Raw genomic sequence first — 21475 nt, forward strand, 5'->3', positions numbered from 1 at the left:
TCAGTCACTATAGAAAGATTCTCAGAGCTCAAAACTATGTCACTCTTGGCTTCCCACATTTATCTAGCTAATTGAAAGGCTAACAGGAAGCTGGCACAAATGACAGCGATTTTTCACAGCCCTCTCTGCTAATAGCTCTGTGTGCTGCCATATAGAGCAGAGCAGCTGATTTTCTGGGCTCTCGATAAGCAGCAGCTGCAATGATTTCTGCTGAAAAGTGGTTCAGGTCTCCGGTTATTGCCCTGCTTAATAGAAGAGCTATATCGATTTATCCGGAGAGGGCAGAAAGACAAGAGAATAACAGAAAGCAGAGACATGAGTGGAGGGAAAAACATGTTATTCTAGTTTCACTGGAATTTTGGCTGAACTCTCTGAAATAAGTATTTGTTAGAATAATTGATCAAGTATTACTAGTATTAGTATTTTTGGTATACATTTCACTGAAAGGTATTAAAACAAAGTTTATCTTGGGATGATTTTCATGAAAACCAGTCCTGTTAAAATTGTCCAAAAGAATTTAGAGGTGTAACAGTTTCCAGGTCAGGTTCAGCATCTCTTCAAACATTGTAAAGCTCTGCACACTGAGGCATTACTTCTATTTGTCACATATTACATATTGCAAACGGTCAAAGAAGGTCATTATTACAGTAAGTGATTTGTTTGTTATCAGAGAAAAAATGATGATAAAAGAAGATAAATGTGTGTACCGTAATTGATATTCAGAAAATTTAAAACATTTATCAAAACCTGTTAATCTGTTATCTAATCAACTACTGGTGCTCTGCAGAAACTATGTCCTCGACAACGTTTTTGATTTTGGCCAAAAACGGCATAATCATCATTAAAAGACCACTGGGAACACTGGAAATAGATCAGAAGATGATCAGAGTGTAAATATCACTAAGTCAAAGCACATTTCAGTCTTACCTGACAATAGATCTGATTACATTTGCTGACATTTTTCCACAGACAATTTCTTAATTTTATCAACAACAGCAGCAAAAAAAGGAAGCTAAAGTTTTAAGAAAAACTTTAGCTTCCTTTAGCGGAAGGAAGGAAAGTAAAACTTCTATTTTAGGGAATTTTTAAATCACTTGTAGAGAACATTACGATGAAACTTTACAGCTGGAAGAGCTGAGTTTAATCATCAGCTTCGACACAGATAGAAATGGAGGAAGTCAGAATTGATGTGTGGTCGATAAGAGGCCTCTGTCTGTCTGAACTTATTGATCATTTTATCTTAAAAAGGAAGAATCACTTCTAACCTCCTGTGACACGTGGAGCGGCGAGAGAACGGATAAAACAACGACTCGTCGATTTAAATCTACATTCGGGGATGTTGTCAGACATAAACTTACATACTAGCTTCTATACAAGGCTTTCTGTCTCCAATTTGCAAGGAAAAACAATGTGAACAAAAAGCTTCATGAAGGTCACCATGGAAACGTGCGGCAGTGAATGGTTCTGCTAATGCTAGAGCCGCACAAGCATCTGGACTAACTGTACCTTGCAGATCCCTGAAGCTGCCATGTTGCTCTCCTTGACGATATTCTCCCTTAAACTGTACCAGCTGAGCGAGCGCCCACAGGCCGGAGACCTCCGGTTCTGACCCGCGTCTTTACCAGTCTGCCCCATCCCCAAACCCGGGCAACACAGCACAGCAGGCGCTCCTGCAGGACTGTGGCCCAGTCCCACTGGAAAACTTTTAATGCCTGCTAATCCAAAAAGAAGATTTGCATGTTTTTGTTTTATTGGCTGGATTCTGTCGTGTACAGCTGCAGTTTTCTGTCTTTATCGACTTTGTTGACACACTAATCAGAAGATGCTTGAATCGTGTACTTTGACAGTTTCACCATCAATACAGAAGATTGGAGCAGCACAAATTCTGCCACCCACCTTCTGTTCGGAAACCATAGGGTTATCAATATTTTACAAGGCTGAGAAAGAGAGGGCGGCGTGCTCAGTCAACTGCAGCCAGAGGAGGAGGAGAAGGAAAGAACAGCATCTCTCCTTCATGTGGAGAACCACTGGCCTCCGCAGGGCGCCATTATATCTAGCAATCAATAGTGTGTATGATTAAAAGAGAGCAGGCAGGGAAAAAGATCAATAGAAGGAAGTAAAAGTCAGAGGGAATATTAATGAGGCTAATGAGCAGGAGGAGAAAACAGAAAAAAATAAAAGGAAGAGCTGGGCAGGAAGAAAGAAAACAGGTGAAGGTTGGACATATTAGGCAGCCCTGCAGGCAGCAGAGTGCGTCACAGTGATTTATAGGACGTATTAAAGCTCCGTTCAACACACAAAGAGGGCCACAATGTTCTTGGAAGCTTTCTGGCATAAATGGAGTTGTTGTACTGCTCATTTTAAGTGAAGCTCAATCTCTAAATTTTTTGCACTCATGAAGTAATTCTTCCACCACAATTTTCTTCTACTAAACACTTTACTTGGAGCTTCCTGTACTAGTGATTCCAAACAAACTGGTATGCTAAAGGAATCTGTTTTTTGAGAATAAAATATAGAATAATGCATAAACAAATATTGGCATGCTGATGTGTACAGATATGGAATCTACAACTTCACACTCAAAAAAATCACAAACTTGGCAAAAAAGTGCTGTTCCCATGCAGTAGGCATTGACTGTATATGAGAAGTGGACTGAGTGACCCCTCCCCCCTTGGATTCCAAACAGGAAGTACCCGCTGGCTCCGGGTATTATGTCTAAACTTACTGATCATTTTAGGAAAAATCACCCTTGACCTCCTGTGACATGTGGAGCGCCAAGAGAACATCTCAAACAATAACTCGTCGATTTTGCATTCCAAGTAGCGAGGATGTTGTCGTTATGTTTGCCAGAATAACCATTCGTGCTCTGATACATTTCTTTAACATGTTCTTGATAATCTTAATTTTTAATTATGATTTTTTTCTTTATTGCAAGGTTTTCAAGTTATAAACTGACCAATCAGACGCCAAAATAAAGGTATGTGGCCTTTGGTTGAAGATTTGAAACGTCTGATTGACAGATTCTTCCAAGCCCGCTCTCAAGTGGTAGGGGTGTGAACGTCCAACAATCTCACTTCTGATTGGCAAGTGGTTGCCATAGAAATGTTGACTCCGAACCAATCACTGCTTTGTGGCGATGTCTGGTTTCAAATTAGCAACGTCCACACTGAGGCAAAAATGGCGACTGACTTGACTTCATTTGGTTGAAGCAGAGAGTAAGCCATTTTTGTGACGTCACACTGACAAGGTCCAGTTCTCCTATACAGTCAAGGGCAGTAACACTTAAACTGAACCTGTTTTATTGTGGGGGAAAAAAGTCCTTATATGCTGAAGTGTGTAAAACACACAGGACTATCTGCATATTGCATCGTTTTTATTTACTCATTACCCTGAACTATTCAAACCAGCACAGCCTGGTTCTATTCACACATTTGAAGACTGAAGTGTTCACTTTTCTGATGTATAGTTTTAAGCAGACAGAACTCTAATTTTTGATTTTATTTTTTAAATAATGTAACAAAATTACTGAACACACTGGGATTTTCTGACAAAAGAAAAATGTCTTTAAAAATAACAAAATACTTCAAAGTTAGCTGTGAAATGTAAAAATGACAAAGAGTAGTTTTCTTATTACTACAAATGTTAATAAATGAAATGCCTTTACTGCATTTCACAGTGCTTTGTAACCTTGAAAACAGGGTTAGAACAATTTTCTTATGAACTTTTAAAGTGAATTTGAAAATGTCTTGTTAGCTTATTTTGGATAGCAGTGAATAACGGCAGCCAAAATATGTAAAAGTAATGAAAAACCTTGGGGGGAAAACATAGGGAAAAGAGTAATTAAAATGCTGATAAAAACTTAAAAAAATAATAATAAAATACAATTTTAAAAAATATAAGAGAACCTCAGCCAGATTTGAGCCTATGGATTCTGCAGAGCTAAATATATTAAAAAAAAACAGTCTGGAATAACCATGTTTGTAATCAGTTTGTTTATCATAAAAGAAATGAGTGCTAATTACGTTCAACACCCAAACGTTTTGACGTGACGTGGCTCAGAAACCAAATGTCACTACATTGCGATATGAGCACAGGAGACATTACTCTGATAACCATTCAAATCAGCAAAATAAAGGAAGTACTAAGTAGTGCTTATCAGATGACGTGAGCGACCGTACTGCACCACTTTGAGAGCAGCTAAAAGACTAGCAAGCTGAGCTGACAGACTTTTTTTCCCCACTAATGACTGTACAAACACGCAGCAGAGCAGCAAACACGCCAACAAACAAGCAAATAAGTCAGAATCCGGGGCCACAAACCACAGTCCCGTCAGGCCATTGGTGCAACAAAAATGCAGATGAAATGTGAATCTAACTCTGATTCGATTTTCTTCATCCATGTGACTGAAACATGCGGATTCAGTAGATACCGCTCCTGGCTTGTAACTTGTTTACAACAAGAGTGTCCTGAAATGGATTGAAAAGGGGTTTTATTTAAGTATTGCTGCAGCCAGCCAGATAATTCAGGGAACATCTTTCCTGGTGGTGTTCTAAGAACTAGCTTGTTCAAGGCTGAACAAACTAGTTTTTATCTTAAATAAAATAAGCATAAATGTTCTGTCTATGATGATCCAATAGAAGCTTTCACACTGAGATCAGGTTAACTAGAACAGACACTCTTCTGTGATTCCAGGAAGCAAATTTAAGATGTTTATTAGGCTGAAACTGAGCCTCTTTACAAAACCATGGTTTTAAAAGCAACACTGAACAAGAATGGGCCTCGATCAGAAAACATCAGACTGACGGCAGTTTGGGGTGGCGGCAGACGCCTCTCCATAGGAGCAGACAGGCTGATGTCAGCCTGGATTCGGCAGGAACAGACAGGCTTTTGTTTCAGGGAAAAGAAAAGCAATGGCTGCTGTTGAAGCTCTGAATGGCAGCTCTAATCCTGATCCTCACACATGCTGACACTGCTGCAGGAGCCCAGCGGAGCGGTGATGACGCATGAAAATTCATCTGGTGCGTATGAATAAGAAGGAAATGATCAAAAGCACTGTTCAGAGGTAAATGTAAATGTATGGTCTAAAAGCCTGGTTGTGTCAATCAGCAATTTTTAGCCTTTATTTCTTTTTTTTTAGCAACCTCTGTCTTTTATTTTTATTAATTTTACAAGACAACAGGACTATGGTTTTATCTAAAAAAATAATAAAACATTAAAATAAATAACAGCTTTCTCAAAAGAGCAAAACAGTGTATTTTAGCGCAAGCTATGTTTTTTTTTAAATTATTTCATGAAGAGTTTTCTTGAACTATTTTGAAATAATCATTTATTTAGAAATATAATAATATATGTTTAGGAACCACTTATGTAGATGACCTCAGTCTAGGTTGTGGTTTTTCAATCACCCACAAGGTGCTCGTTTGTCACACTCCACTGTGTGAATCTAGGCCAAAGTGGGGCTAAACATCTTGCTCAAGGGCACAACCACATGTACACTGTCACAGCTAATCAGACAGTGGGTGGAGACAGGATTATTAATTAGTAAGTGGTAAGCTTGTATGTTTGAAAAAAAAAAAGATAATTGCTTCACTAATTGCCAAGTTATATTAGACTATTCTGCAAATGACATGAGCACTGAAACAAAGACTAGAGTAATGCAGCACAGATGCTGATTGGATCTGATATTTGTCTGGTTATGTATGTACAGTGTTATATCAGAGGACAACAGGCTAACAGCTATTTAAAGGCAGATGCTAAGTAACAATAAAGCGTGTGACAGGTTCTTTAACACTATGAAGCTGCAGTTAACATAGAGAAGGTTGAAGCATCAGGCACATTAACATCTAGCTTTGGGACATTACAGAAATGTGAAAAAGGACAGCTAAAACTAAATAATTTGACATTATTTTTTGTCATCCATTTGTTCTTTATAATAAAATAAATAATTACAAATATTCTAACAGGTTGGCCTTTTAACACCCAAAATGTTGCCGGCCATACCTAAATAATGCACGCTCTTTGACATATCGTAACTCTTCAACCGTTGACACAATCAATTTGATCGCCTGATTACTTCCCTGCTGTAAAGCAAGGCTGCTTGTCTCTGCTTCAGAATGCACTGGAATTACAGTAATTGCCTAAACAGTTAAAGAGTTATGGTAGTCGAAAGAATGTCAACACTAGAGCTAAAGCTCTGGTGTTAAAGGGTTAAAAACCTTTGATGCTAAACACTAAAATAAAAACCAATATTAACTAAACGACAAAAATCATATAAATTATTTCTAGTTAAATAAAAAAAAACACATGAAACATATTTAAAAAGCATCATATAGTAGAATCACAAACAGTGAGAATAATCCTGTTTTTTGTGGCGCTGAGGACACTGATCCCAGAGTGATTCTGCCATTAACTAAGGATGTAAGGGATACAGATATATATATATATATATATATATATATATATATATATATATATATATATATATATATATATATATATATATATATATATATTTAAAAAAGCATTCTTAATTGAAAACCACAGATACCAATAGGATTATTCAGCTAAAAAAAGTATAAAATGGATCAGGAAGGAAATAATCAATCTCTGGCTAACTGTCTTTTTCTCTTCCTGTGGTGTCTCTACTGTCTTTGTCTTTTCATGTACATGCAAAAAAGAAAAGCGTCTCATTACAAGCTTACTTTTACCAAGTTGGGTCAGTTTCAGTTGGCTGACGGTAAACCCCACCTAAGGATGTCGGTTGTGTGAACTAGCCTAAATGCCAAATGAATAATAAAGATTCGATTTATTTAGGTGAAAGAATTGGACTGTATCATATCCCCACAAAATCAGCTGAATCTTTTATGTATCGATTCAAGGACCATGTATACACATACGTACTGAATCATATGGGAAAGACACACACCCCTACCATTCATCATATGCTTTGGTCTTGAAGGTGAGAGCTTTCTGGATTATTGAAGGTCTGAAAAGTAGTTTTAAAGTTCCGGTTGAGGGGAAGGGTTATTCCCAAAATACTGGTTCAACCTGCTTTGACCAGAGCCCTTTGTTATCACTAAACCTGCCTTTGCCCCTTCCGGACGTATCACATCCTGCAAATAAACCATCACAGGCCTACATATAGAAAACAATGACCCTCTTCAGTCAAAAAGGATAAACCAGAACGCTTCCTGATCTCTCATCTGGTTGACCTTTCACCATGACCCCCCCACCCTTGTCCTCTTTGCTCTGTGTTTGCTCTCTAAACACCTCCACCTCCTCCCCCCAAAGTATGTCAGACACCTGATAGAGTGGCAGCCCCTGACCTCGTACTCCCACCTCTATGAAAACACACAATGATTACAGCCCAGAAACATTAAGGCCTTTGAAAAAGCTACTTCTGGAATCAGCAACTATGAATTAGGTTAAACTCTTTTAATTAAAGTATTTGTTAAAAACACAAAAGGTGTTTGAAAAGTTGTAGCTACTAAACTGCTAAATGTGTTTACAGTTGTCACTCAAAATGCTAATATTATAAAGAAAATTACAGGACAGCTTTCTTTTACAGATATATTGTTTTGGTTAGGTAGATATGAAAAAAATGTTTACAAGTAATGTAAGCAATATTTGAGATATTTGGTAAATACACAAACTGAAAAGTCATGACATACAAGGTGATTTTCTACACTGCTACTTGTTAGCTAGCTACGGTGTCAGCTGTGTTAGCATATTTACAGAACCTGTCGTTTGTTCCTAAACTTGTTTGCAAAATGTAAAAAACAGCTTGATACCGCTAAAGCTAACATTACTGTTACTACGCTTACTCTAAACGTTGTTAGTAACACAAACAAAACACAATCCGACACCTCTACACGTTAGCCGTGTTCACAAATTCACAATGACACTCAACCATATGTAATAATTCAGATAAAATTTAGACATTCGTTCATATATAAGGCTCTCCAGATTAAAAGGTGCACCGTCATTTTCTTTTGAAAAAGAAATTGTGTCTTATAGTGCTGAAGATCTGATAATATTTGTTTTATTTATAACTGTAGTAGGGTTTTTGACTTGTATTAATTTACAAAATCAGTTTTTATATTAATAACATTTGGCTGTTTTGTTTATTAAATTTTGTCTGTTAATAGATTTACATTTTTTCATCTTAAATAAAATAATCTAAAATACGTAATCCAAAGCAACCCTCTATGAATGTCAGAGAGGCTTCCTAAAATCCAGAGGAGGAAATCTGCCAACTTTGATGATGCAATTATACTTTTTTCTTTATTAAATCCTTTCAAAAGTCTTAATTGGCTTCAAAACTTGTGATATTCAGAGCCTTTGAGAGATTTTTTGGGGGGGGGTTTCAGACGGACAGTTGTGTTTTTAATCTGTCCAGCCAAATGCATCTGTGGCCAACTGTGGGCGTCGAGCCACAAAAAGGGATTTACAGTCAGAACGAGAGAGCATTACCACAAACAAACCCACAGCCTGCACACAGGACAGCTGTTAGCAGACAAATGAGCAACTGTCAACCTGTGTGTCTGCCCTTTTCCTACAAGAAAACAGCATGCCCAAAGAAAACAAGTCACAACTCAATATAATTGTTGCTTCACAATCCACAAAAAAATGACAAGATATTAGCCAAACACTCGGGTAAGTGAGTTTAGGTGCACAAAGCTGCTATGGCAGAAATGAAAAAGAAATGGGTTCCATCAACGTCTGTTAGGTTTCTTTTTGGATTAAACAGCTTTAGTCCTTGATGTGTGAATGTTGATTTATAAAAAAATTGAATTATGCGACGTATTGATCTTTTGTGTAGTTACATATAAACGTATAAGCATGAATATAATGTTGGTCTTTTTTGTCTAAAATTTATTAAACATGTGATTATATATTTGTTCAAAAATGACAGTTTCTCTAGCGCAAACATTAACAAAAATTATTAAAAATAAATTACAGTTTAGAAAGAATGTCATTTTATTTGGTTGTTGTGAGGTCTACAAGAAATTTTTTTTTAATAAACAGGAGGGAAAAATAACAACCTGGGCAAAGTTTTAATTGATTTAGCTGAAAACTGTTAATAAAAACTACTGCAACACTTTGGGAAAAAAGCTGCAAATTCAAATTTTTTGTGCCTCAGTGATTACAAAAAAATGCACACAAGATCATGGAGCGACTGTGGATCAATACAGACTATAGAGTTTCACTTTTTTTTTTACATTTTTGGTTGTTTGTGTGCTGCAAGATTTTTGTCAAGAAAAACGTATCATTGGGTCAAAAAAGCTGAAAAACACCGGTTAACGTGAAGGTAGGTGAGTAAAATCTCATTTCTTGGAAATGTTTTGAGTTGTCTTTCAGCCCATACAGCCTGGCAAAACGCGCAACCTTTTTTTCCTTTTTACACACTAAAACATAATGTCTTGGCTATTAAAAGATGCACTGAAAATGTGGAACTTGAACATATCCAGGTCAGCTGCCTGAGCACAGTGTCCTCAAACAAGGCCTACTTCCTCTGCTCACAAGTCTATTTAAACACTATAAATACCCAATGCTGAACACTGTGCTTTAACACTCAGCGCGCAGGTTTCTGTACCCTGAAGAGATGGAGGTAATGCAGGGCCGCCGGCTAAAACTGACTCCGACGTGCGAGCCTCTCAGGAAAAGGGGAGGAGGCGGATGGTGCTGGAGTTGGGGGATGCTGACTCAACATCTCTAGGAGTGTTTCCATCAACACCGCTGGCTGAGGTCTGAAGCTGTACAGTGTTCAAAAACACTGTAAAGGATGGAGTGAAGATAATGAAGTTGTTTTCAAACAAAGACGTTCAAACTGAATATTGGAAGAATCCTTATGCTTACGCCGGGCATGTGACGCACTTTCAAGAACACAATACATGCACATTCTTGAACCCGATACTAGTGCAAATTATTGGAAAAAGTTAGGTCGAAACAGTGACAATCTTGTGAATCTTTTCCAGGTTTTTTTTCCCCACAGCATTCCGATAAAGACTCGATGTCATATAACTCCGGCCGGCCACAAACCACAATTATTATTTTTTTCCGCCATGATCACTTTTCAAACGGTTAGTACTTCCCTGAATGATAAGGGAAGCTACCCATAACTCACAACCAAATGCAAGTCCCTGATTGGTCAAAGTTCAACCTTCACTGGCCGTGCATTTTGTACATAGGGCCCAATAACAGTCATAGAAACTTGGATAGCCATCTGTGAAACGTGTATAAATGTGCATTTACATCGACTTTTTCCATTAAAAGTGGACGCTAAAACATGCGTTGCCGGAGGCGGAGGGAATGTAGCGTTATAGCTGAAAATGATCTTCAAGTCCTTTCTGCTTCAGTTCGGCTTCAAAGTGGATCTGATTAAACTGAATTTATGCGGCTTAAGCTGCAGGCTACGAGAGGAAAGCGTCCCAGATTAGATGCTACAAGACACCGCTCCAGTACTCTGAAAGCATCACCTGCTTTCTGCACAGCAGAGTGCAGCGTCATTTACTGATTACCAGCAGAAAGAAATCAGATACATCTGCCTGTAGGGAGGCATGAGGAGAGCTCTTCTAAACTGCTGGAAAAGTGATATGTTTGGCGAGGGCGGATGTTAGAGCCAAGAGACCACAAAAAAACGAGTAAAAACAAAAACTGCGTTCTACATTTGAGCCCTTTTGGGTTTAAGGCTTAACCTCTGAAGAACAATGGAGTCCTGCAAAAGAAGACGCTTTTACCTGTAGACCTCTGCGCCGCAGAATACTTGAGTCATCCATGGCAACACGTGAGCTTGGTATCTTTTCTTGTCTGCAGTTTGTTTACAGACCTACAAAAGCTCAGGCGCTTTCTGCTTTTCTTTTAAGTCTTTCCACATGAGAGAAGCTACATCACAGCCTCTCCTTTCTCTGTCCCTCAGCTGTCAGACACTAAAGCGGTCTCCTTCTTGACAGATTGTTCTCTGCTCTTGTATCAGGCCAACCCAACACCGTGAAGGACTTCGGCTTCTCCCTGGGATGCTTCCTCAGAGGATTTCTGAGCACACTTCAGTTCAGTGAGGCCTGTGAGAGAATAACACGGGGCTTTCCTGGTGGAAATCACACAACGGAAGTTTGAGGTTTACACCAACACTCCTGTGTAGCTTGTGAAAACACGAGAAGCTTCACTCTCTGTCGTCGTAGGATTGCTTGGTTCCAGAGCTTGGTCTTCGTTAGCTTCTCCTTCAATTATCCGTCCGCTTTTCTCCTTTCTTCCTGTTTGTGCATCTGTCATGCCTTAAGGTTCAGGTTCAGACTCCACTCTTTCTATTATTCATAGTCCGCTTGCATGAAAATGAATAATGACAATGGGGCCTCCAGGGCTGGATGGAGAAAAACTAAAGGAAGGCAAAACGTAAACAGCAGCAGCTTGGTGAAAGCAGAGTTGAAATAATGTCTGAAGAAGGCAGCAAGATTATCTACAGGGCATTTACATGTGCCTGTGTGGAGGCGACAATGAAGAAACTTTGCTCAGCAGAGTGAGAAAATCACTCATTTGGGAACAACAGGAACCCAAAAAAGCAGCCTGCCTGCGCCCGGGGCAGCAGGACTCGGAGGACCACAAGATTCAAGATGCTGTTTGTGGACTAGCAGCCGTCTACGGCACCAGAAGGCACTTTGCATCCATCTCCATGCCAACGGGCCCGACCTGATTCCATCTGTCAGCATGAGCTCTGGTCCTCCTACACGCACGAAAACACGAGAGCCGACCTCACATGCAGTCCCGTCACCGGTCATCTTTTCATCCTTTCACGCGCCGTCTCCTGCATTTTCCAGTCTCCGGTGTTACCCCAATAGGCTGAGGGAGGGAGGGAGGGAGGAAGGAAGATCGAACACAGCTGAGAGCAACGACACGCGACGAAGAACCAGCGAAGGCGGCACTCTTCTTCTTCCCACAGCTGACGGGAAACTGAGAAAATCCCTTGCTTCACGAATCTGCCTCAGTTGTTGCTTTTCTTCACTGGTTCAGATGTGTCAGTCTGTTCTCACATGCTCTGGCTCCTCCCCCTTTCTTTCATCGCATGCTCTTCCTCACACTCTCTCTTCCTCTCTCTCCGCAGATTCGACCAATCGGGCACGAGTAGCCGAGAGACGGCTCGCAATGAATGGGAGAAGAAGATCACCCCGCCTCCTCCTCCGTTCCCCCTCTCCCCCTTTCACTCCCCAGCCACAAAGCAGTGCAGACACACAATGTGTGGTTGCTGCGTTTTAACTTCCTAATGGATGAATTAATCATGCGGAGATCAGAAGCTTTGGTCGATTAATTATTCAAGCAGATGGATTTAAGCAGAGCTGCTGCCTCCTGATGACTGTCAAAGTTTGAGAACACTTGAGCTGAAAGCAGCAGTTTCAGCAGCAGTAGAGAACAATCATTACTGTTTAAAAAGGAAATATATCAACTCAAAGGATTTCTATGATATTGAGAGTTCCAAAAGTGTACAAGAGGAAGGGATTTAGGCCTGTTACTCTTCAGAATTAGTTAAAATAAGTTTTTTTTACTTTAAAAAAAAGCATTAAATAGCCACTCTGATCATTTCTGAGCTATTTCAAAGCGCCCATTCAACTTTGACGCTTCTCACGTTTTAAGCTGAAATAATGGCACAGGCTTTTTGATTAAAGACATCACAATCATGATTAGAAGACCACTGGGAATGCCTTTAAAATAGATAAAATATAGTTCAAGTGAGACTTTCATAAGGAATGTGCGGGAAATCTGCTCCTGTCCTTTGAATTGCTGAGGCTCCAGGGAATATTTACATGTTTGGTCCAAACACAAACCTGAACACATTCAGAGCGTGAAAAATGTAAATTCCTTCAAATGAATTAAAAGTGAAGGGAGGATTATTAGTGTGTGAAGTCGTCGTCATTTTACAATCTGTCTGAGAGGTGAAACAGCCTTGATTCAGTGAGAAGTTGATCAGTCGTTTTTAACGGCTCAGACTCCTCCGCAACAAACAGACCGAGACCTAGAAAGCATGAGCGAGGGCTGACAAATGAAAAGATAGACGGAGGCCTGGTTGTCTGGTGTCCTCCTACGCTTTTTGTACCGACACTCACAGAGCTGTGAGGTAAGAAATCTGATGAGGATGAACGGACCATTTGGAAGTTGAGCAGCAAGCTGAAGTGACAGACTGAGGCGTTCAGAGCGGCTCTTCTGCTGTCTGCGGTTGTGAGAAGGAGCCAACCGGCTTCTGGTTGGAGCCCCTGCATTAATGAGAGCAGAGGTCAAAAAGGCCTCAAAGAGGAATGTTCACACGGACACAAAGAGGCTGACCCACACCAACTCACTCAATAGATGCTGTCTGACTGCCTGCTTCTAAAATCCAGAACACTAAAAAAGCTGCTGCTGCCGTTGTGTTTGAATTATCAACTCATGTATACTTCCTGCCAGTATTGAGGCTGCAGACCCCTTTTTGAAAGATTTCCATTTTCAAGTGGACCCTCTGCAACAATCATGCAGCCCCTCCTGACGTTTTCAGTTTCCATTTTCAGGCCACTCGGTGAACTTGTTTGACTCGTGTTTTTATCAGCAGCTTATTGGAAATCCTCTTCTTTCCTTTTGAAATATTTCCCATTTATTAAGATGTGTAATGTTGGAATAGATAACATTTCACACAAAGCTGTCTGAGGATTCAGATTTTTGAAGTATTCATATCTCAGCAAAAACCCAACAAAAACACCAGAGAGGCACAGAATAATCAGTCAGGAATGTTTGATTTTCAAATTTCTAACCCTGACCTTAAACTAGCCAATCAGTGCCCTTTATTTACAGCTTAATACCATTTTTTCCCCTGTTATTTGTATTTTCTTTCTTGTAAACACACTCAGTTTTCCCTTTTGAAAAATGCACAAAAGAGAACTCAAACACAGAAGGTGAGAAATCAGAAGGTGGATGATGGGATCAGTCAGGTTTAGAGTCAAATCCATAAAATAAATGTGCCTGATAAAGGAGAGAAAAGTAAAGACATTATTAGGTTTTTAAAAAAAGGCTAAATTGACTAAAGAAAATGCATTTGTAACAAAGAGTTAGATCTTTTTCCAGAAGTTGGTGTTGCATTTTGTTTTAAAACCTTGGTTCCTCACAGCTGTATGGTTGATAAAACGAGGTCAGTTGGAGGATGACTGACAGACAGATGATGAAAGCAGGACTGTGTTTTCTTCAGTTCCAAACACAACTAATTAAAGCAAGAGCTTGGTGGTGCTCAGCTTCGTCTCTGCTGGATTGAGGGTTAATTAAAGTGGGGCCTCTTTGTCAATGACACAGAACTGCTAAAACAGCATTTTCCTTCCCTTGTCTTCCCAGACGTCCTCACATGTCCGTTTCTCAGGGTAGAACCACTTTTAGCAATCAGGGTCAGGCTTTCTGAGAGCCATACACCTAATCTGTGAGTCTGTGGGCTGACAGGAGGGAGATAAGTGGAGCTGGTAAAAAAATACAACTCTGGAGGGTTTCTGGGTTTTTTTTCTGGATTTATTACCATCCTATGTTTTGTCATAGTTTATAAATTAAATCTGAAAGTGTGGGATACTTTTACTCTGAGCAGCAGCTTCACACCACATACAGTAAAAGGAGATGGACACTATAAACGGTCCCCAGATATACTGTATGTGGCTTTATCGTGGTGCTTCATGGATGGCTGGGTGAAGTTGGATGAACTCTAAAGCACAGATTACATGAGGTAAAGATCCTGAAATGACAGTTTTTACAAATATATTTCCTAGTCTATTCTATAGTTAAAAGAGTTTTTAATGCCCAGCAGTTTAATCACTTAGTATAGTTTTGACATTCTTAACTTCATTAAGAATGTGTGTTTATTAAAGATAAGATAAAGATAAGATAAAGATACTTTATTGATCCCAGCTTGGGAAATTCAGTTGTTGCAGCGTCGGCGTTAGGCTCAAGATACAAACTTACACACAATAGATGACAGAGAACCAAAACAATCAATCGGAAAGAAACATCAGTGAATTAGCACAGTCGTATTGCATGCCACATCAGGAGAGAGAAAATAGACGGACCATAAATGACTTTATCTATTGCACATGGATGACAAGTTATAGAGTCCAATGGAGTGAGGAATGAAAGATCTCCTGAAGCGGTTTGTGTGACAGCGAAGCTGCCTTAGTCTGTTGGAGAAGGAGCTCCGCTGACCGTCCAGTACAGGATGGAGAGGATGCTCAGGATTATCCATGATGGATACCAGTTTATTTAAAGTCCTCCTCTCCATCACAGATTCAAACGTGTCCATTTTGCAACCAATTACAGAGCCAGCTCTTCGGATCAGTTTGTTCAGTCTATTGCTGTCCCTAGCAGATATGCTGCCCCCCCAGCAGACCACCGAGAAGAACAGAGTGCTGGCCACAACAGACTGGTAGATTATTTCAAGCATCTTGCTGCACACGTTGAAGGAATTCAGCCTCCTCAGGAAATGGAGTCTGCTGCTGGCCTTCTTATACACAGCAGTGCTGTTGCTCTTCCAGCTCAGTCTGTTGTCGATGATTACTCCCAAGTACTTGTACTCCTCTACCTCTGCCACCTCTCTGCCAAGGATGCTGAGAGGCTGGGAAGCTGGTGGTTTCTTCCTGAAGTCCATCACCATCTCTCTGGTCTTTTCCACATTCAGCTGCAGGTTGTTTTCTCCAGACCATCTCACAAATTCATCCACAAGATCCCTGTACTCCTCCTCCCGCCCACCATTAATGCAGCCAACAACAGCAGAGTCATCAGAGAACTTCTGAAGATGGCAAGACTCTGAGTTGTACTGGAAGTCACTGGTGTATAAAGTGAACAGGAAGGGAGAGAGCACAGTTCCTTGTGGGGCCCCCACACTGCTTGTCACCACGTCAGACAGGACACCACCCAGCCGGACAAACTGCGGCCTGTCTGACAAGTAGTCAATGATCCAGGAGACTAAGGCGCCGCCCACACCCATCCGCTGCAGCTTCTCACCCAATAACCAGGGCTGGATGGTGTTGAACGCACTGGAGAAATCAAAGAATGTGACCCTCACAGTGTGTCCCCCTCCATCCAGGTGAGAGTGAGCACGTTGCAGCAGGTGAATAACAGCATTTATAACACAACATTATGTTGTGTTAATAACACTTTGGTGCTTTATGTCTTCATGTATTACTTTAAGAGAAAACTAGGAAAGCTTCAACGATAAAACCTACAAGATAATGTGTTTTCTTAAGATTTGTGTTGAAAAAAGTATCACTTAAGGACTGGGATTGACTTTAAAGTCTGAATAATGAAAACTTTGGATTCAGACCCAGCCCTACTGCTGCCCCTGGTAGGGGCTCCCATGTCAAACAGATCCAAGCCAGAATAAGAACAGTTTAGATGCAACTTATAAAAAATGTAAGTTTGCTACATTGCCTGGACAGAAGTCACCAGGGCCCCAAACAACAGCCAAGCTAAGGGGTGGGGCTCCCAGAAGAGTGCGTGGGGGCCCTGTGTGTGAGTGCGCACGCGTGTATGCGTGTGTGTGTGTGAGCACTGGTCACCATCAGCTGTGAGAAAGAGAGAGTGAGCTTCAACACAGCAGGAGAAAAGCTGAACCTGAATTAAACATGAAGACGTTTGTTACAGACCACAGATCAGAGATGAGAGCGTCTAAGGCCGACATCTTCCCTAAAACTGCCTAAAAACACACAGAAGATAACCAGCAAAAATTGAAACCTCTCTTCGATCATCTTTGTAAAAAGTTTCACAGTGATCTTTTAATTCTGATTATGACTATTTTCTAGGACACGGTTTCTGCAAAGCAGCTAAAGTTAGAAAGTAGTAGCAAATTCTACTTTGCATTGTGGATGAGACTGCTGGCGTGGAGCAACCCCGCCCCCCATTCCTATCAGCCATAACTGATCGTTCTGTTTACACTCTCACCCGCTAGCTTACAGCCCCTCACACCCCAACCCAACAGTAGCGGTGCAACAGAAATGGTGAGCAACATTGGAGCCATCCAGCGGTACAGTTTTGAGTCAGGTACCAGTTTGGACAAAGAAAACAAAGACGTACATGGATTTATTGATCTGCAATTGGGTGCATCAGCATGGACAGCAGCAGGGAGTTTATGACTTGCTGACTGTAGCACCAACATCACAGCTAAAAGCTTTTTCCAACGGTATTTTTTGTCTGCTCCTGACACACAACAATTTGAATTAAGAAATACTAAGAAATGCAATTCTAAGCTTAATTTTCTTCATATATGTCCTCCACCATGAGAAAAATGCAACAAGAACTAGTTACAACAACCAAAACTACAAAGGTTTAATCAGAGTGGGTCTTTATAGTTTAGCACCAAAAAATAAAATTTCCTGAAACATTTTCTATTTTTGTGAGAGCATTTCTGTAAAGAAACAGCTTTGTCAAAGTGACAGTAAAACAAACAAACAAAGATTCCTCTGGAATAGCCTTAACATGAGCTCACCTGTCTATTTATCTGTTTGATTTAGTCGACAACAAAACTACTACACATTTTTGACCAATTTTGAAAACAAATGTGTAAAGACATTTCCCCTAAACGTCCCTGAAAGGTTCACTGTCGTTCCAACCGACTGAAAGGCACATAAGTAGAGGTTCTTCCATTTTTAGTAATGAGAAGAGAGGAAGGTGGTGTTGCATAAGCTTTTATCCCCACTGGAGGGGAGGGTGATAAGAAAATGCTGAGTAAGTCTGAAAAAGCTTGACAGAGAGATGAGAGAAGATAAGAAAAAAAAGAGGATAACCTGAAAAAAAACTGGGCAAAAGAGAGAAACAACATGACTGTTGTAGTTTGCCACTTTAATTCCCAACTGTGGTGTAAAAGAAAATAAAGCATTCTGCAGATTATAAATTGGTGTTGGGTTAGAAGTTAATTTGCCGCAGCATCAGTCCCAGCAGGAGCCTCCTCCAGCTGACGTCCACAAACTGAGCTGTTTGCTGCTGCAGCAGAAAACTCAACTTTTCAACTCAACTAAATCTTGAGCAGAACTAGACACATTTTCAGAATACAAAACATTATTGCAACAGCTTTCATTTTGCTGTTGGCAAAGGCAGAGATAAAAATTCTCATTTAGCCTCGCTTCTCCAACCAGTCTATGCAGAGTAACACGTCCTGAAGCGCACAGTCTTCATCATATTGTGAAATATTTGCACCAATCTGACTTGTAACGAAAACCACAGCTTTCCTTTCCCATTTAAACACTTGAAAGAATTTGTATGTCAATGAAAGTGGTTCAATTTGACCTTGTTGGCTTTAATAGGATGACTGCAGGTGTCTCTTGCAGTTTACTTGAGGCTCGTCTGGCCACCTTAAGAGATTTCATGAAAATGGAACGTCTGTGTGGTAAGAGTATCGTTAAGTATTTGTAATGTGAGTTGCACACGCTTGAGATGCTGTTGTACGGTGCCCTAAAGCAGCACTTTAGTCATTAGTGAGATGTGAGCAAATGCCCAAATGCCTCATGCACAGGGTCTTAATACCTAAGAGATAATACATCATTCGTAGGACGCACACACAAACCACATTGTCTAAATTCCTCATTTCTAACAATCAGGCTGCTCGCAAGGGGCCCCTTGTGCAGTGTGCAGGGCTTTGGAGAGCTGAATTTTTTTTTTTTTGAAAATACGTTGACTCGCCTGCGTCTCTCTAGCGTCCCTCTTACTTACCCTTAGGTGTTGTACAAGTGTTCGCTGCAACCTGTAACCCCACCATGCCCATACAAAAAAAGTACATGAACATTTTCGCTCTACAAGCTCATCAAGTGGTCTTCCACCTTGAGATTTCGTGCAGGCTACCTTGTTGCCCCGTGCAGGTTTGCCTGCAGACAGCTGAAATCCACCCGTAAGGGCAGTTGGGACTAAGGCTTTAATCATTTAAGTTCCGGTGACTTAGTGTAGGAAAATGTGGACTTCTCACAGCTAAGCTCATGAACTTCATGTACTCCAATTCCTCTAGATCTTACCAAAAAACATGTGTCTATCTTATTCTTGACTTACCTTATCAGCCTGTATTTAAAATGTACAGATAAATACTAGAGTTTTGCAGGATACTAGGATGTCTTCTTGCAGCAAAGTTTGTAAACCGCTTTGGAAAGATTTAGTTAGTATATTTAAAAACAGCAAGTGTTTGATTTATCCTGTTTGATTAAGATTCCTGTCAAATCCCAGCTAAAAGGCCTCAGGTCAGAACTGAGACACGACACATAAAAGTCAGATTTCTGAACTCTAAAATCAATCTGTGGTCTTCAAAGGAAGCTCAACTTTTGCATAAACTGAGCATCAGCCAAAGAAATCCTGATGCCAAACAATCTTTAACAGCACAACCGGGAAGGAAACTAATAATGATTTTCTGCCGGACGAATTTCAAAGAGGAAAATAAACCTTTGTTTTGGACTGGGGAAAAAATATCTGGTAAGCAACAATATTTATAATCCTTCTTCAGAAATCCTCAATCAGAATCAGAATCAGAGATACTTTATTGATCCCACACGTGGGAAATTTGTTTGTCACCATAGCAACTGACAGCAGAGGGAAAAAAGACTTAGAATTAAGTTTAAAAAAAAAGCAAAAACAAGAAAATGTAGCATTAATACAGACATCAAGGTATTATAATTTAAAAAGCTATTTACAGAACAGTGCAAGTAAAAAGATATCAGGTGTATCAAAGTACCACATTTGTTTCTTAGCCTTTGGTTTATAAAGTATAAAAGTTCAACCCCAAGGTGTGTTTTCCTGTCATGAAGCCCACTGAAAGATTTTATTCTTAAAAATTCCTGTGTTTTTATTAAGAAAGGATTTATTTGTCACTGGAGTTAAAAGTCTAATTATTTGGGCTGTGCTCCAGATGTCAGATAAAAACGTTGACTTTTTCCCCCTGTGCAGTGAAGATGTTTTTTCTGTGGGGCTGCTTTCACTTCTGTGAAAATATTTTCCATTTGATCATAACTTATCAAATGAAGCGAGGTTCAAACCCCCCCTCCTGCTGCAGAGTCCCTTTCAGACCAATTAGGTGAGGAAAATGTTGTTTGCACAGACTTTACAGTGAACTATATGCAGCCCAAACAAACCCCCCGCTGTGGTTTCTCATCTGTTCATGACAGTAGACGACAGGCTTTGATAGTCAATGCCATCTCCATTCTTTTATAGCTGTAAAGCACAGATGCCAGTCTGTGTATATGTTAGATATAAGAACCAGCTCTAAACGAGACCGGTTTGGTCTTCCCACATCTGACATGCCGTCTCAGTTTGTATTCTATCTGCTTTAGCTATTCAGATGTTTTAATGACATTCATCTGTTCAAGACATTTTGATCTTGTTAGTTATGTACATAAAAAAGCCATAATGTTACTGGACCTATAGCTGCTTATGAGATGACCAAACAACAATATACTGTAAGGGATCTAATAATTCATGACAACTGCAATGTTACATTTTGTTTTGTGGCTGAACTTAGAAATCTCTCAACATTTCAAGGTATGAGTTATATTTCTTTTAGGACACCTGGAGAGGCCTGACTGTGATCTTGTGTGACTGAATGCCAGTAAACCACCTCCATTTCCATTTGGTTGCTTTAAATTTCAAAATTTCAAAAATACAAATCTTCACAAAATTGCACAGTTCTTGATACAGCAGCTTGTTGTAGAGGTGGTATTGCAAAAAATTGAACAATAAAACCAGAATTTAAAAAAAGAAAAACGGGTGTGAGCTGCTAAAGCACTGCTGAGACAGTAAAAAAATAATAATTTTTACAAATTAACTGACATGTAATCAAATTACTTTGATGATTGAATTACTTTTTACTTAAATTTAAGCAGGACTTTAATAAACCTTTATCTAATAAAAATGTAATATGTTCTAAATGCCAAGTGAAGGTAACTACATTTTTCCCCATTTTTATTACAAATGTCCCAAAAAGAGCTACAAAAAAAAAAAAGAATCCCTTCAGATTAAATAGAACTATAGACTTTAGACATGAATCTAAACCCATGAATCCATTATTTTGAGAAATAGTCTTAAAATCTGATGCTTTCTGACCAGCACAGGAAAAGAATCAGATTTCTGGTGTCGCTGCAGATCAGCCCAGATTCCCGACATAAACCACAGAACTGGAAACCACGTTTATGATCTGCTGCCACATGATGTTTATTAAATCTGTCCCCGAGAGCCAGAAGTGCATGGCCAAAGCGGGATCTGATTACAGAGGAGGGTGATCGGCTGTCAGGGGAGAGACGGCACACTGGGAAACAATCTCCAGACAATACAAAAGTCCCACAAACGCATGCACACACAAACACACAATCTGAGCTTGTGGAAAATTCTGTGGTTCCTTTCACTATTTGGAGCTGAACTCTATCTCATTATTTGTGCATTCGTGTTTTATCAGCAGGTCAGGGAGTTCACACTGGAGTTAACAACGTGTGTGTGTGTGTGTGGGTGTGTGTGTGTGTGTGTGTTT

The 21475-nt window shown here is 39.9% G+C and overlaps 1 protein-coding gene across 9 annotated transcripts in view; it reads right to left on the reverse strand.

The window, feature by feature from the left end:
- The window catches only part of mast2 (microtubule associated serine/threonine kinase 2), a 191548-nt gene that overhangs the window by 87286 nt on the left and 82787 nt on the right, over positions 1-21475 (reverse strand). For 2 of the 9 annotated variants that reach the window (XM_078946194.1, XM_020702563.3), the window contains exon 1: positions 10740-12045. The exons of 6 other annotated variants lie outside the window; for them this stretch is intronic. In XM_078946194.1, coding sequence (XP_078802320.1) covers positions 10740-10778 — 39 coding nt within the window. In that variant the 5' untranslated portion in view covers positions 10779-12045. Of the gene's footprint in view, positions 1-10739; positions 12046-21475 lie in introns of those variants that run through there. One more of the 9 variants, XM_023954412.2, reaches the window with a different exon arrangement.

Source organism: Oryzias latipes, chromosome 4 (genome assembly GCF_053564925.1).
Source record: "Oryzias latipes strain Hd-rR chromosome 4, Olatipes_Hd-rR_3.1".
NCBI lineage: Eukaryota > Metazoa > Chordata > Actinopteri > Beloniformes > Adrianichthyidae > Oryzias > Oryzias latipes.